Source organism: Vulpes vulpes, chromosome 10 (assembly GCF_048418805.1).
Source record: "Vulpes vulpes isolate BD-2025 chromosome 10, VulVul3, whole genome shotgun sequence".
In the NCBI taxonomy this organism is placed as follows: Eukaryota; Metazoa; Chordata; class Mammalia; order Carnivora; family Canidae; genus Vulpes; species Vulpes vulpes.
The window spans coordinates 80,122,638-80,139,307 of NC_132789.1; the positions used below are offsets into that span (position 1 = coordinate 80,122,638).

The window sequence follows — 16,670 nt, forward strand, 5'->3', positions numbered from 1 at the left end:
ATCATTGGGGGAAAGCCCTCAAGCTGACCCCTGTCTACTCCAGTTTCCTCCAAAGGCTGGGGCTCCCCTCCCACCACCTTTGCATCTCTCATCCACCTAGCAGAATGCCTGACCCAGTGTGAGACCCAGTAGCTAAGTAGGTTCAGAGAGGATGACAACCAAAGTACTCCAGAGGGGGGCTCACAACTGAAATGGTTCTGTTGTTTTCATAGACTCTGCTTGCTATTCATATTGGCTTCCATCTGGACCTAAATCTCTCTGCTCACTGTTCTTTGTACACTTTCTCTTTGATGCCCTACTGTCTCCAACTGGGGATTCTCTCTCCTTTATTTCTAGTGGACCATGTCCTGAGGATGCAAGAGGCTTATTACCTATGACCTAGATTTCTGCATTGTGGGCACATGTATCCTTTTCTGGGGAAGAAAAGAGGAGAAAAGAAAGAGACAGGTTTTAAGGGATACTCCGGTAAGTGCAGTGGCTGCCAGCATGGGCTCTGGGGATGGACAGACCCGACTGTTAGCTCAGATGTTATACTGCACACATCACTCAGAATCTCACCTGTGGTTTCCTCAGCTGTAGTGTCAGGAGCCTCCTAGTGAGCACTGAGTAAGGGAAGTACATGGAAGTCATCACAGTCATCCCTCCTTGTCTTCCGGGAGTCTGCTCCCAGACCCCCAGGGGGTGCATGAAACCATGGAGAGTTCCAAAACTCTATGTATACTATTGTTTTTGCTATACATATAAACCTACAGTAAGGGGTGATCTATGCATTAGGCACAGAAATTAACAACCATAATGATAAAGTTGAACAATTATAACAATATACTGTAAGAAAAGCTATGTGAATGTAGTTTCTCTCTCTCTCTCAAAAGATCTTATTGTACTGTTCTCACCCTTCTTGTGATGATGTGAGATGACAAAATGCCTGCGTGATGACATGAAGTGGACAAAGTGACACGAATGACGCCGGCATTATGACGCAGTGTTCGGCTACATCGTCTTCTGACCATCCATTGTCAGAAGGCAGATATTCCACTTCCTGACTATGGCTGACCAAGGGTAACAGAATCCTCAGAAGCGAAACTGCCAAAAAGGGCGGGGGGGGGGGGGTACTACTGTATTTTTACTGTTGGATGAAGACAACCCTCTTCAAGGTATAAACTAGGAAAAGGAATTATAACAGTAAGTTATTTGTAACTTTTTCTTAAAAAGTCCAAAAGAGTGATATGATGTTGCGAACGCCACCAGTAGCCTACTTAATAACCCTCTCTGCTTCCTCCTTTGAAATAGAAACACTCTTTCGTGTGGGGGCAGCAATTTCCCAGTTAAAAACACTTACCTCCTCAGACATCCTGCATCTAGGGTGGCACATGAGCAGAAAGAAGTCAGCCATCTGTGACTTCCTAAAAAGCTATTGTGTTCCTGGCAAAGAGCCGTTAGGGGCTTCTTGCCATTTCTTCCTGTCTGAAATCCAACCTTGATGCCTGGAGGTGAACTCTCCATCTTGCAGCTCTGGAGATAAAAGGTCCACACTGTACTTCTGCACATGGCCACACCAGCCATGCACAGATTAGTGTTGAACTGTCAGGGTCCTGGCAGGATACAGATGGCTCACTCCAGAAGGTTAATGGTGGAGACTCTGAAAAAAGGCACTATTTGAAAAGGTCAGTATTAAGGAAACACAGTAGCGTGGAATTAGCAACTGCAGGAATTAGCAGGTTGTAACCTGGAAGGATAAGGCAAGGGAGTGGCTACTAGGACTGGGAAAGTAGGTACATGGACAAGGCTACCCAACAGGAGCAGCCTGTGTTGACTAACAAAAGGGACCAGGGGACTAGTTACCCTAAGTTACCTCCAATCTCCTGTTAGTGGTGCCTTCCACTGGCTAAACCATACTGGAAGTCAGAGAGCAGGGGAGCTCAAGAGACATAATATCTTTAAGTCAGCCTCTCAGGGCTGTTCAACATGTTCAGTGAACATGTTGAAGAAGATTGGAGGGTGGATCTGTATAAGCAAATAGGAAATACCCTTGCACAACGTGCACAGGGTCCCCTGGTAGCCCTGCGCGTGTTAAGGAGGGCAGAGCAAGAACACAGGAGGAGCCTAATTCCCTGCTGGCACTGGGAGTCACCAGAGCAGCAATGAACTAAGTATTCTGAAACACCTAACCATGTGAGGAAAACAAACCATCACGTGGGCATGTCACTCTGGTCAGATTTCAGTTGTGTGTCTGAGTGCAGTTCTATGGGATTTATATGCATCTTCTTTTTGTGGTATCATCAGCTGACACGATGTATATCTGAGTTTATTTTTTTATTAGTTGAGAGTCAAATGTTCATCCTTACTTCTTACCCAATAGGCCTGCCTTGGCTGAGTGTACTACTTTGTAGATAAGACCTTAGATAAAATCTATTAAGGCTGATAAATGGACTAGAAGTAAGGAAGCAGCTTAGTATAGCAGCAATGAATCACTACACTGGGTCTGGCTGATGGCCTCGATTATCGCCTCGTCTTTCAGGGCTGGGCTCCAAGATCACCCACCTGGGGTAGGACGTATAACTAGAGGAGCCTCAGTTCCTCTCTTTTTCCTGATGGGACTCAATGACTGGTCATCTTTTCGTCCCATGCTGAGGCGCTCAGGACTCTTTCCTGCTACCCCCTAAGCTGCAGCAGTTGTGCCTGCACCTGCCTCTCTACCTGTTGGCCCTCTTTCTCACTCCAATGAAGTATTTTTCTTCCTTGATTCTGAGTTCCCTGTTTTGGGAACTGATGTAGGCTCTCTCTGGCTTAGAGTCCTGGCTTGCTCTTGCCTGCTGCCTTTGCCATGCCTTGGCCACATCTCTAGCCAAGACACATGGCCAGAGCCCTGTGATCTGTGAATAGGCCTCTCAGACACCATCTGCTTCTTTTAACTCAGGAGCACTGCCTGCCCCACCTCTCTGCTGTTGAGTCCTGCCCCCCTGCCGCCACTCCCTAAAACTCCCTCCTAAACCTCTGCCAATAAGACCTTGGCCTGAATCCTTAGTTGAAACGAAGGTATCCCTTGGACATGGCAATTTACACTCTTGGCTGAAAACACAGCCGTCTGCCACCTCCCGGTACCAGCCTCTTCCTCTCCAGCCAACTCCTCAGTGGCTCAGAAGGAAGAGCAGAAACAATAGTGATGTAATGAGAACGACAAAGATGACACAGGTGAGATAGCCTACTACCTACTAAGTGCTAACTACCTGCCAGGCATCACCTCGTGCAGCCTAGCCCTGGCTTTGTGTGGCAACGGCACAAACACCAGTTTTCATGGTTCAGGTCAATGACATCAGGCCCTCTGCATAGTTCACAGTTTGCATCTGTTACCATAGTACATTAACAGTGAGTACTTGCCCAAGGACAAACTTTGCTGCTAGCTTTTAGTCCATGAAATTACTATGCAAATAACAGACCCAAATCCTGATCCATAACCAATCATGTCGCTTCCATCAGTTAGCCAGTGGTTGGTCACTGGACATTTGCTATTCGGTTTATGTACAAAGCATGTGGTCATGTCACCTCCTTAATTCCTGGTGATAAACTCTTGCGATGTTTACAAAAATGAATAATAGAGAGAATTGGCCAACAAAGATAATAGGGTAGCAAATAAACAAAAAGTGATAATGACTAGAGTGGAGTTCAAATCAAAGGTAAATGGAGGTAGAGAAGAAATAGCTGGCTGTGGGATGACACTGTCACCAGGCAATTCTGGACATGCAGCCAGAAGAATTGAGTAAAGGTAACTTTATGAACATGAATGCAGAAACTGGTTGTGTAGAAAAGGATGAAGATGTTCCCAGGGAAGAGACATGGATAAAAAATTCATCTTAAAGGAGCTCTCAAAGATATTTCACGACATTGAAAGTGCAAAGAATAAAATATGGGAAGCTAACCCAAAGCTGGAAAAGAGTATGACAATTTGTCAAGGCACAGAAAAGATGCTCATTCTGTACAGTAAGTTTTATGATGGTAAGGCAAGCACTACTCAAACTACTCTTGATAAGTTTTATTTCTTTTTTAAAGATTGTAGCTATTTATTTGAGAGAGATAGCAAGCGAGGGAGGGAGTCCGATGTGGGACTCGATCCCAGGACCCCAGGATCATGACCTGAGCTAAAGGCAGACACTCAACCAAGTGAGCCCCCAAGGTGCCCCACTCTTGATAAGTTTTAAACAAACAAAAGTCCAAAAAACCCAAAAATGTAACTCTCAATGTTTCTAATGATTCAAATTATAGTAAAGTAAATAAATACTAGGTCTACTAATTTTATCATTTCCCTAGGCATTTAAAACCAACAGTAAGAGTATTAAATACTTTTATGAAAATGTTTAAAGATCACAGCACAGGGGTGCCTAGGTGGCTCAGTGAGTTAAGCATCTGCCTTGAGCTCAGGCTGTGATCTTAGAGCCCTGGGATTGAGCCCCACATCTGGCTTCCTGCAGAGCAAGGAAATCTGCTCCCTTCCCCATCCCCCACTCATGCTCTCTCTCTCTCAAACAAATAAATAAAATCTTAAAAAAAAAAATAAAAATCACAGCACAATTGCAATCTTTCCCATTGAGATTTAAGATCCCTTTGCAACTTATATGGTCATTTTACAGAACTACACTACTGGTGCGCCTGCATGGCTCAGTCAGTTGGGTGTTTGACTCTTGGTTTTGGTTCAAGTTTTGATCTCATGGGCTATGGGATGGAGCCCCACACCAGGCTCCAAGATCTGAGCTTAAGTGGGGGAGTTTGCTTAGAGGTTCTCTCCCTCTGCCCCTCCCCTTACTCTCTCTCTCTCAAATAAATAAAATCTTAAAAAAAAAAAAATACAATAGCCAAACTGTGGAAGGAGCCTCGGTGTCCATCGAAAGATGAATGGATAAAGAAGCTGTGGTCTATGTATACAAAGGAATATTCCTCAGCCATTAGAAATGACAAATACCCACCATTTGCTTCAACATGGATGGAACTGGAGGGTATTATGCTGAGTGAAATAAGTCAATCGGAGAAGGACAAACATTGTATGTTCTCATTCATTTGGGGAATATAAATAATAGTGAAAGGGAATATAAGGGAAGGGAGAAGAAATGTGTGGGAAATATCAGAAAGGGAGACAGAACATAAAGACTCCTAACTCTGGGAAATGAACTAGGGGTGGTGGAAGGGGAGGAGGGTGGGGGGTGGGGGTGAATGGGTGACAGGCACTGAGGGGGGCATTGACGGGATGAGCACTGGGTGTTATTCTGTATGTTGGTAAATTGAACACCAATAAAAAATAAATTTATTAAAAAATAAATAAATAAATAAATAAAACAAACTATATTCTATGAAAAAAATAAAATGCAAGGATGAAAAATGAAAAAAAAAATAAATAAAGAGCTACACTACCATGCAAACCAAGGACTGCTTGTACTTTACATATGCTATCTCATTTGGTCTGCAAAACAACTTTAATAGATGCTATTATTATCCCCATCTTATAGACAAAGAATCTGAGACTCAAAGAGGATAAATAATTTGACCAAGACCACACGGCTAGTAAATGGCTACCTCCACTGAATTCTAAATCCCATGATCTTAATTCCTGCTATGTGGCAAGTCCAGATACATGATGGGTGTTTGATATGGGAGAGCAGGAGTGAAGGAGAAAAAGTAGCGTGGGATGAAGGGACCTTCTCTAAGGGAATCTTGAAAGGCTAGAGCAGCACCATCCACTAGAGCTTTCTGTTTTCCACGTACACTTACACAATAGAAATAATTATGTAATCTAGAATCTATAGCACAGAAATACAATATATTAACCCTTGTGCATATGTAAATCTTTTTTTTAATAAATTAATTTTTATTGGTGTTCAATTTACCAACATACAGAATAACACCCAGTGCTCATCCCGTCAAGTGCCCACCTCAGTGCCCGTCACTCATTCCTCCCCATTCCCCCGCCCTCCTCCCCTTCCACCACCCCTAGTTCGTTTCTCAGAGTTAGGAGTCTTTATGTTCTGTCTCCCTTTCTGATATTTCCCACACATTTCTTCTCCCTTCCTTTATATTCCCTTTCACTATTATTTATATTCCCCAAATGAATGAGAACATACACTGTTTGTCCTTCTCTGATTGACTTACTGCACTCAGCATAATACCCTCCAGTTCCATCCACGTTGAAGCTAATGGTGGCTATTTGTCGTTTCTAATGGCTGAGTAATATTCCATTGTATACATAAACCACATCTTCTTTATCCATTCATCTTTCGATGGACACCGAGGCTCCTTCCACAGTTTGGCTATTGTGGCCATTGCTGATAGAAACATCGGGGTGCAGGTGTCCCGGCGTTTCATTGCATCTGCATCTTTGGGGTAAATCCCCAACAGTGCAATTGCTGGGTCGTAGGGCAGGTCTATTTTTAACTCTTTGAGGAACCTCCACACAGTTTTCCAGAGTGGCTGCACCAGTTCACATTCCCACCAACAGTGTAAGAGGGTTCCCTTTTCTCCGCATCCCCTCCAACATTTGTTGTTTCCTGCCTTGTTAATTTTCCCCATTCTCACTGGTGTGAGGTGGTATCTCATTGTGGTTTTGATTTGTATTTCCCTGATGGCAAGTGATGCAGAGCATTTTCTCATGTGCATGTTGGCCATGTCCATGTCTTCCTCTGTGAGATTTCTCTTCATGTCTTTTGCCCATTTCATGATTGGATTGTTTGTTTCTTTGGTGTTGAGTTTAATAAGTTCTTTATAGATTTTGGAAACTAGCCCTTTATCTGATACGTCATTTGCAAATATCTTCTCCCATTCTGTAGGTTGTCTTTTAGTTTTGTTGACTGTATCCTTTGCTGTGCAAAAGCTTCTTATCTTGATGAAGTCCCAATAGTTCATTTTTGCTTTTGTTTCTTTTGCCTTTGTGGATGTATCTTGCAAGAAGTTATGTGGCCGAGTTCAAAGAGGGTGTTGCCTGTGTTCTCCTCTAGGATTTTGATGGAATCTTGTCTCACATTTAGATCTCTCATCCATTTTGAGTTTATCTTTGTGTATGGTGAAAGAGAGTGGTCCAGTTTCATTCTTCTGCATGTGGATGTCCAATTTTCCCAACACCATTTATTGAAGAGACTGTCTTTCTTCCAATGGATAGTCTTTCCTCCTTTATCGAATATTAGTTGACCATAAAGTTCAGGGTCCACTTCTGGGTTCTCTATTTTGTTCCATTGATCTCTGTGTCTGTTTTTGTGCCAGTACCACACTGTCTTGATGACCACAGCTTTGTAGTACAACCTGAAATCTGGCATTGTCATGCCCCCAGCTATGGTTTTCTTTTTAAAATTCCCCTGGCTATTCGGGGTCTTTACTGATTCCATACAAATCTTAAAATAATTTGTTCTAACTCTCTGAAGAAAGTCCATGGTATTTTGATAGGGATTGCATTAAACGTGTAAATTGCCCTGGGTAACATTGACATTTTCACAATATTAATTCTGCCAATCCATGAGCATGGAATATTTTTCCATCTCTTTGTGTCTTCCTCAATTTCTTTCAGAAGTGTTCTATAGTTTTTAGGGTATAGATCCTTTACCTCTTTGGTTAGGTTTATTCCTAGGTATCTTACGCTTTTGGGTGCAATTGTAAATGGGATTGACTCCTTAATTTCTCTTTCTTCAGTCTCATTGTTAGTGTATAGAAATGCCATTGATTTCTGGGCATAGATTTTGTATCCTGCCATGCTACCAAATTGCTGTATGAGTTCTAGCAATCTTGGGGTGGAGGCTTTTGGGTTTTCTATGTAGAGTATCATGTCATCGGCGAAGAGGGAGAGTTTGACTTCTTCTTTGCCAATTTGAATGCCTTTAATGTCTTTTTGTTGTCTGATTGCTGAGGCGAGGACTTCCAGTACTATGTTGAATAGCAGTGGTGCGAGTGGACATCCCTGTCTTGTTCCTGATCTTAGGGGAAAGGCTCCCAGTCCTTCCCCATTGAGAATGATATTTGCTGTGGGCTTTTCGTAGATGTCTTTTAAGATGTCGAAGAAAGTTCCCTCTATCCCAACACTCTGAAGTGTTTTGATCAGGAATGGATGCTGTATTTTGTCAAATGCTTTCTCTGCATCTAATGAGAGGATCATATGGTTCTTGGTTTTTCTCTTGCTGATATGATGAATCACATTGGTTGTTTTACGAGTGTTGAACCAGCCTTGTGTCCCGGGGATAAATCCTACTTGGTCATGGTGAATAATTTTCTTAATGTGTTGTTGGATCCTATTGGCTAGTATGCATATGTAAATCTATGTGTACTTCTGAATCCACCTTTCCTTGATCCTTCAGGATCTTGCTCCAACAAGTGTGAATTCTCCTCCAGGTAGGCCTCGTTGTTTAGCTCAAGTAACTCTCATTTCCAACCTTATTCTCCCTTCCCTCCTTCTTATTATTGAGGCTGAAAACAAACAAACACAACTACTTTCCCAGACTTCTGTAGCCACCCTCCTGAAGATGAACCCCAATGTCTGTTCTCCTTTCTCTGTAGCAGAAACTTGAACATTAGCTGGGGACATGGCCATTCTAAATAAAAACATGTCCCATACTTTCTTTCTTTTTTAAAGATTTTATTTATTTATTCCTGAGAGACAGAGAAAGAGAGGCAGAGACACAGGCAGACGGAGAAGTAGGCTCCCTGCGGGGAACCCAATGTGGGACTCGATCCTGGGACCCCAGGATCATGCCCTGAGCCGAAGGCAGATGCTCAACCACTGAGCCACTCAGATGCCCTGTCCCAGACTTTCTTCAACTAACTGTGGCCTTGTGACTAACTTCTGGCTAATGGGATGTAAACAGAAATAATATATATAATTCCAGAATGTGTTCTGGAGAAGGGAACATTCTTTTCCCTTACTCTTTCCTGTTGGCTGGAATGTAGATGCAATAGTTAGAGCTGAAGCAGCCATCTCAGACCATGAGTTGGAAAGAGGAAATTTTTTTAAAAGATTTATTTATTTACTCCTGAGAGGCACAGAGAGAGAGGCAGAGACACAGGCAGAGGGAGAAGCAGGCTCCATACAGGGAGCCGGACGTGGGACTGGATCCCAGGTCTCCAGGATCACGCCCTGGGCTGAAGGCTGCGCTAAACCACTGAGCCACCTGGTCTGCCTGGCTTTTACTTTGATAACCACTTCCACTTCTGTGAAATTCCTTTCACCTGTGGCTTCTTAATCTCACCTGCTTCCCTTTCAACCTCTCTGGCTCCTCATTCTCTGTTTCTTTCATTAGTGCCTCCTTCTGTTTTTACCTCTTAAGTGTTGGGTTCTTCAGGGTGCTCTTCTGCCTCACTCTTCTCTTTCTACATTCTCCTCCTAGGTGGTAACTTCCATTCCTAGAGTTTCAAAGATTGAGAATCAGAGACCTATTCTAAATTCCTCACTAAGGGGGATCCCTGGGTGGCGCAGCGGTTTAGCGCCTGCCTTTGGCCCAGGGCACGATCCTGGAGACCCGGGATCGAGTCCCACGTCAGGCTCCCAGTGTATGGAGCCTGCTTCTCCCTCTGCCTATGTCTCTGCCTCTCTCTCTCTCTCTCTCTCTCTCTCTCACTGTGTGCCTATCATAAATAAGTAAATTCCTCACTAAGCAGAATTAAGCCAAAGCTGCTGTGGTAAAATAGCATCGCCCTCCGCCCCTCTTTTTTTAAAAGAATTTATTTACTTATTCATGAGAGACAGAGAGAGGCAGAGACACAGGCAGAGGGAGAAGCAGGCTCCCTGCAGGGAGCCCGATGTGGGACCCGGGACTCCAGAATCATGCCCTGGGCCAAAGGCAGATGCTCAATCACTGAGCCACCCAGGTGTCCCTGGATCCATCCTTTCTTTTTTTTATTTTTATTTTTATTTATTATTTATTTATTTATGATAGTCACAGAGAGAGAGGCAGAGACACAGGCAGAGGGAGAGGGAGAAGAAGCAGGCTCCATGCACCAGGAGCCCCATGTGGGATTCGATCCCGGGTCTCCAGGATCGCACCCTGGGCCAAAGGCAGGTGCTAAACCGCTGCGCCACCCAGGAATCCCTGGATCCATCCTTTCTAACGGAAACATTTATCTTTGTGACAAAGAAGCATTAATACATAAATATTCATAGACTCCTTTGTTTCCAGCCATCTTCCCTCTCTTTTCCAAAATTCTCTTTGACCATATTGCAAAATTGGGGTAATCAGTGACAGGATGAACTTGAGAAGCAGCAGCTGAAAGAACAGTGAGAATTGGGCACCTGGGTGGCTCAGTAGTTGAGCATCTGCCTTTGGCTCAGGGCATGATCCTGGGATCTAGTCCTACATCTGGTTCCCTGCAGGGAACCTGCTTCTCCCTCTGCCTATGTCTCTGCCTCTCTCTGTGTCCCTTATGAATAAATAAATCTAAACATATATATAAATAAAAATTAAAAAGGTAGAGAATCACTTCTGAAAGGAAAAGTTTAGAGGGATGAGGAGGTGGAGAGGCAGGCTCATGGCTGAGGGAGCTGGGGTACAGGGGATGATACAGCCATAGCAGAGAAATTGCAAATGATAAGAGTTGAGGAATTTTAGGAAATTTGCTGTATGTTGTGTGTATTTCCTCTCCCGTACCTTCTTAAGAGTGTGAGATAGATTTAAATTGCTTTCAAAAAAATTTTTTTTCTTCTGGAATTGTTTCTCTTCGAGTGTCTTTATAGGACCAGATGATAAGGCAGCTGTTAGCCCTACCAGAATTACATATATGACTGTGAGCAGAGGAGCCTTGTGTTTGATTCCTGGTCCCAATCTGCTTCTGCTGTGTCCATGGGAGAACTAGTCTACGTCTCTGTGCCTCACTCCCCCGGGCACGATGGGGAGACACCAGCATCCACGTCACTGGAGTGTTGGGATTATCACGACTTATACACACGGCGAGGAGGGCAGCGTTCGGCGACGGCAGACGTCCGCCAGCAACCAAACCACAGCTTCCCGCCTGCTGAAACAAACAAACAAACAAACAAAACGCCTTTCGCGGCGGGCTGTTGCTAAACTTCCTGGCACGACTCCCAACACAGCGTCCAGGGTCTGATGTGCCTCAGCAGGGTCAGCTCCGAGCGTCCCGAGGCGCGGGCGCCGGGCCCCCTTTGCAGTCCTGCCTCCTCGTCCCTCCCGTCCATTCGCCGGCGTCCTCGGCGCCCGCGGCCCAGGCTCTCGGCCTCCTCCCCGCGCTCCCGGTACTCCGAACCTCCACAAGAAGCGGTTCTCCCCGCGGCGCTGTAGCTGTTCCGGGGCTGACTGGCCCGCACATCCTCGGTGCTCAGTTAAAGTGGCCGTAAGGGAAAACGCTGAACCTTCTCCAGCAATACGACCCGGGGGGCCCTGGGTGGGGAGGGGAGACTCGGTTGGTCGAGGCTTTACACCCGAAGGCCCGTGGCCAAAGGCGCTCGGTCCGGACACCGCGCCCCGGGGTGAGGGCGAGGCGACCCTACCGGCACCCCGCGGCTCCGCGCCCCGGCGCCCGCGGTCACGTGACCCCGTCCCCGGCGCACAGCGGGAGGCGGGTCCCCGCCCGCCCCGGGAGCCGCGGCGCCGGAGCGGGCGCGGTGCATTGTGGGCAGAGGGGCGGGGGTTGGGAAAATGGCGGCTCCCAGCCTCCTCAACTGGAGGCGGGTTTCCTCCTTCACGGGGCCGGTCCCCCGCGCCCGGCACGGACACCGGGCCGTGGCCATCCGGGAACTGATGATCATCTTTGGAGGGGGCAATGAGGGCATTGCGGACGAGCTGCACGTCTACAACACGGGTAGGCGCGGCGGCCGCTCTACGGCCCCGCCTGTGGGAGCCGCGGAGGGGGAGGGGAGGCGAGGCGGCGGCCGAGGCCCTGACAGCTGTCACCGCCGGGTCACTGCCTCTTCGGGCGGGCAGCGGGGACTGCGGCTCAGCCGGGCGGCCGGGGTTCCGCAGCGTCCTGGGTGGCAGCTCCGTCTCCCCAGGGCCCGCGGGGTGGAACCGGGCCCAGAGCGGGGAGCGCCGGCCCTCAGGCGGGCCGCCCCGGACCCCCCCCCCCCCCCCCCGCCCAGGCCCTCGGGCGGACGTAGGCGAGGGAGAGACGGTTTCCACCCGCCTGGGCCTCTCCCCGAAGGCTCGCTCACTCCGGGGGCCGGGATCCCTCCCCTGTCAAAAACCCAAACCAACTCCAAACCCAAGCTGCTCTGGGCCTGTGTCGCCTTTGCCTGCGGTCTTTCCTTTGGAGGAAATGAATCAGGGCTGGGGGGGGGGGTGGCTGGGGGCCGGTGAGGCCTGGTACTTTCACCCCAAATACAACAGCGTATCTGGCAGGTGGGAGCCAAGATTTTTCCTCCACTGCTGACCCTCCTAACTGGCGGGGAAGTGGTTGGCGAGACCGGCGCCTGCTCCCTGCATAGGTTTGTGTGCTGAAGCTCAGCTGGGCGGCGCTCGCGGGAGGGGGCCTGTCCGCCTGAGCACCGCTGCAGTCACTAGTGCCTTCGAGGCCTCCGAGGCCTCCGGATCAAAGGAGGGTGGAATGTCATGCTCCCCAGCTTGTGGCCGGGCCAGCTATCAACAGGGAGCTGTTTCCTCGGTGTAAGGCTAATGGCCGAGTTTTGGGTCTATGTCATGATCAGTGACTTTGACCAAATAGCTTAATCATAGTGGTCATTTAAAGGTTAACGAAATAGTGCCGTAGGAGAAAGTTTATTTTTTTTTCCCCCCGTCTCCTCCTCTTGGCACTCTAATATATAGTTTAAAAGTTATTTGGCAATTCGGTATAGTGTAAAAATCCTGGCTTTGGAATAAGTTAGACCTGGTTTTAGTTTTGCTCTGCCAGTTGCCCAGGATCAGCGCTCAAGTTACCAGACTTAAACTTTTTTTTTTTTTAATTTTTATTTATTTATGATAGTCACAGAGAGAGAGAGAGAGAGAGGCAGAGACACAGGCAGAGGGAGAAGCAGGCTCCGTGCACCGGGAGCCCGACGTGGGACTCGATCCCGGGTCTCCAGGATCGCGCCCTGGGCCAAAGGCAGGCGCCAAACCGCTGCGCCCCACCCAGGGATCCCTAAAGTTACCAGACTTAAAATGTCAGATGTTCACTTGTAAAATGGAGATGATGATACTCAAAAAGTAGGATTTTGGTAAGAATTAAATTGTATAGGTCAGGATTGTTCAACAGCAGCACTATTGCCACTTGTAACCAGAGAATTGTTATCAGAGCGTGCACTGTACATTGTAAGATCTTGGGATCCCTGGATGGCTCATCAGGTTAGAGCCCGCCTTTGGCCCAGGGCCTGATCCTGGAGTCCAGGGATTGAGTCCCACATCGGGCTCCCCGCATGGAGCCTGCTTCTGCTCTCTCTCTCTCTCTCAATAAATACATAAAGCCTTTAAAAATAAAAAAAAAATAAAAAATAAATAAATAAATAAAAAAGATCTTTGGCACCATCTCTCGACTCTACCCACTAGCGTCTCTCCCCTCCCTCCAGAGAGACAACTACACATTTTTAGTTTGCTCCTGGGGGAAAAATCATCTCCAATCTCCAATAATCACTGATACAGATGATACATATAAAGTACATAGTCATAGTTTGTGATGACTTTATTATAATTGGTTTTAATTTTATTTTGGCAACTAGTTACAAATCAGTGGTTCCTACCAGCTGTTAGAGGAGACATCCCTCCAGGTTGCGCTGCCCATGGATTTGTCTGTGATGGTACCAGAATATTAGTATTTGGGGGAATGGTTGAATATGGAAGATACAGCAATGAGTTATATGAGTTGCAGGTAAGTGTATTTCAAATTTATTTCAATCTGTGGCTTTAATAATAATATTGCTCCTAATTCTTTGAAAGATCGCAAAATATTTCATTAACATATTTAAAATAGTATGAGCTTCACATTTTATAGTTTCAAAGAAAATGTTTCCACTGCACTAAAAAGTCAAAGTGTCTAATGTAAGTCTTTTTCTCCTACCCAGTGTAACAGTTGTAACATTAAGATATGTTACTTAGCATCAGTTATACATGTTACTGGTTTAGATTTTTTGTATCTTAGTGTCCTAGTTCTTCAATTTTAGCAGCAGCAGAAGCATTGGAGGGCTTGTGAAAACAGATCCCTGTGCCCTGCCCCCCAGAGTTTTTCTGAATGGGTATTGTCTGGTGTGGGGCCTCAACACTGGCATTCCTACCGAGTTCCCATGTGTTGCTGCTGGTCCCCAGACCATACTTTGAAAACCTCTGCCTTCGTTGTAGAGTTTGTTACCCTCAAACTAATAAACACTATTTTTTTTTTTACTGGCAAGACATACAAAAAAAAAAGGGTACAGTTTCACATATCCTTTATAAATGTGATTCTACTAAGCCACACTCAGAGCCCTCTCTGACAGCTGTGCATATGTTCATAGGGCTGCTATCATGAGCTGCTAATCGACAGATATAGGTGAATTATACCTACTTAAAAGCAAATAGTTTTGGTAATAGAGCCTCCATAGAGCATAAGTTTTGGAGTTTGGTTTATTAAATGATCTTTATTTATGCTTATTTAAAGGTTGAAATATATATTATCTATGGACTACCTAGTTTCAGAAAAGAGTATATAAATTTCATTTAATCTTCAAGTGATATATATTTAATTTTTCATGTGGTAAATATTTGGGAACTATTAGTGTTTATTATTATTTGCTTAGGTTTGCTGTTGAGGAAAGCTGTGAATATGAAAAACTAGACTGAATTCATTCATTCTTTCTTTCTCTCTTTCTTTCTTTTTTTCTTTCTTTCTCTTTTCTTTCTCTCTTGTGGAATTGGGGGGCAGAGAGGCAGAGAGAGGAAGAGAGAGAATCTCGAACAGACTCCAGGTCCAATGTGGAGCTCAATGCAATGCTGGGCTCGCTCTCATGTCCCTGAGATCATGACATGAGCCGAAATCCAGCGCTAACCACTTAACCGCTTAACCAACTGAGCCACCCAGGTGCCCCAGGAAGACTAGACTGAATTTCTATTGCAGTGTTTATTTTAGTTCCAGAAGTTACCTGTTTCCTTCTCATTTGTCCTCAGAATAGCTTATTGGAGCCTTCTGATTGGATTTTGATTAAAATATATTGATACGATGTTATACTATTGGCAATATAGGAATGCTTTCTTCATTTTATCTGATTGTGCTTTTTTTTAGGCAAGTCGTTGGTTATGGAAAAAAGTGAAACCCCACCCCCCTTCTTCTGGTTTACCTCCTTGCCCTCGGCTTGGACATAGCTTCTCTTTATATGGTAACAAATGCTATTTGTTTGGTGGTCTGGCAAATGAAAGTGAAGATTCAAACAATAATGTTCCCAGGTATGTTGATTCTTTTTCGAACCAAATGTTTAAGACTTAGATTAAGAAAATTTAATTTCTACCAGTTATTAAAAAGATAAAACTTAGCCTTTTGCATTTAAATCTAACAATAAACAAATTTGTGAGCAGTTGTGTTTTCCTTAGTCCCTGGAATGTGTGTTTTCATAACTATGCCTTTTCTAATCAGAAATCATCTTATTAAATGATATCAACATAATTGTTTATAGCAACCTATTTGTATATATTGAACCATAGTGTATTTTACTTGTCATAAATGATAATGAAAATAACAAATGATTATTTTCAAATTAGATGTCTCTGGGAATTTGGTGACAAAAATGTCACTATAAAATAAAGGCTATCATATCCACTTTTCATACAGGAAGTTGTTATGGTAGTTCACACAAGCAAATACTTTTTGAAACAATCCTCTCCCCCTTTTTCCAAACAGAACTAATCACTACCTCTTTTTGTATAGTGTTTTGATCACATTGTCATTTTGGCACTCAAGTTTTGGAGATTTAGAATCTGAAAGACTTTTCTAATTCACTACTTACCATGGGTGTCCTTTTGTGGATTTATTTTTATTTTTTAAAAACTAGTAATGAGTGTGACAACTGGGTGGCTCAGTCAGTTAAATGTGCAGCTCTTGATTTTGGCTCAGGTCATGATCTCAGGAGCATGAGATCCAGCCTCATGTTGGGCTGCAGGCTCAGTGCGGAGTCTGCTTGTCCTTTCCCTCTCCCACTACATCTCCCCATACATGTTCATGCACACTCTTGCTTGCTCTCATAAATAAACAAACAAACAAATAAATAAATAAAAATCTTAATAAATACTGATAATGAGCTTGATTATGCTTATCGGACATTTGCAATTCCTTTTATGAAATTGTTCATATCTTTATTTTTCCTTTTTGAATAGTTAAAACATAAACTTTATATGATAAAATTCATCCTTTTTATACATACAATTCTGTGATTTTAGTCAGTTCATTATGTTGTGTATCCATCACCATAATCCATAATTTTTCAAGTCTTCTATTTGCCTTTTTTAAAAAGTGTTTTCATTTTTGTTTTGTCAGGTTTGACAGTATTTTTCTTTAATTGCTTTGTGCTTTAGGAAGATTCTTCTACCCCAAAATTATTCAGTGCATTCATAGCTTTGTCTTTATGTTTAAAATATTAATATATTTAGAATATATCTTTGTGACTATTATGAGGATTTTTACTTTTTCTTCCTAATGGATTTCCAATTCTCTACCACCATTTATTAAATAAACCATTTATTTCTTCACTGAAGTCCCATCTCTATCATATCTTAATCCTCATATAAATGGGTCTTTTTCTAGGCTTTCTA

The 16,670-nt window shown here is 44.4% G+C and overlaps 1 protein-coding gene across 1 annotated transcript in view; it reads left to right on the forward strand.

The window, feature by feature from the left end:
• The first annotated feature begins 11,530 nt into the window (after positions 1-11,530).
• Positions 11,531-16,670, forward strand: part of HCFC2 (host cell factor C2) — a 34,459-nt gene continuing 29,319 nt past the window's right edge. Inside the window, exons 1-3 of the mRNA XM_026013009.2 lie at positions 11,531-11,772; positions 13,619-13,767; positions 15,151-15,311. Of these exons, the coding sequence (XP_025868794.1) occupies positions 11,610-11,772; positions 13,619-13,767; positions 15,151-15,311 (473 nt within the window). The 5' untranslated portion in view covers positions 11,531-11,609. The remainder of the gene's footprint in view (positions 11,773-13,618; positions 13,768-15,150; positions 15,312-16,670) is intronic.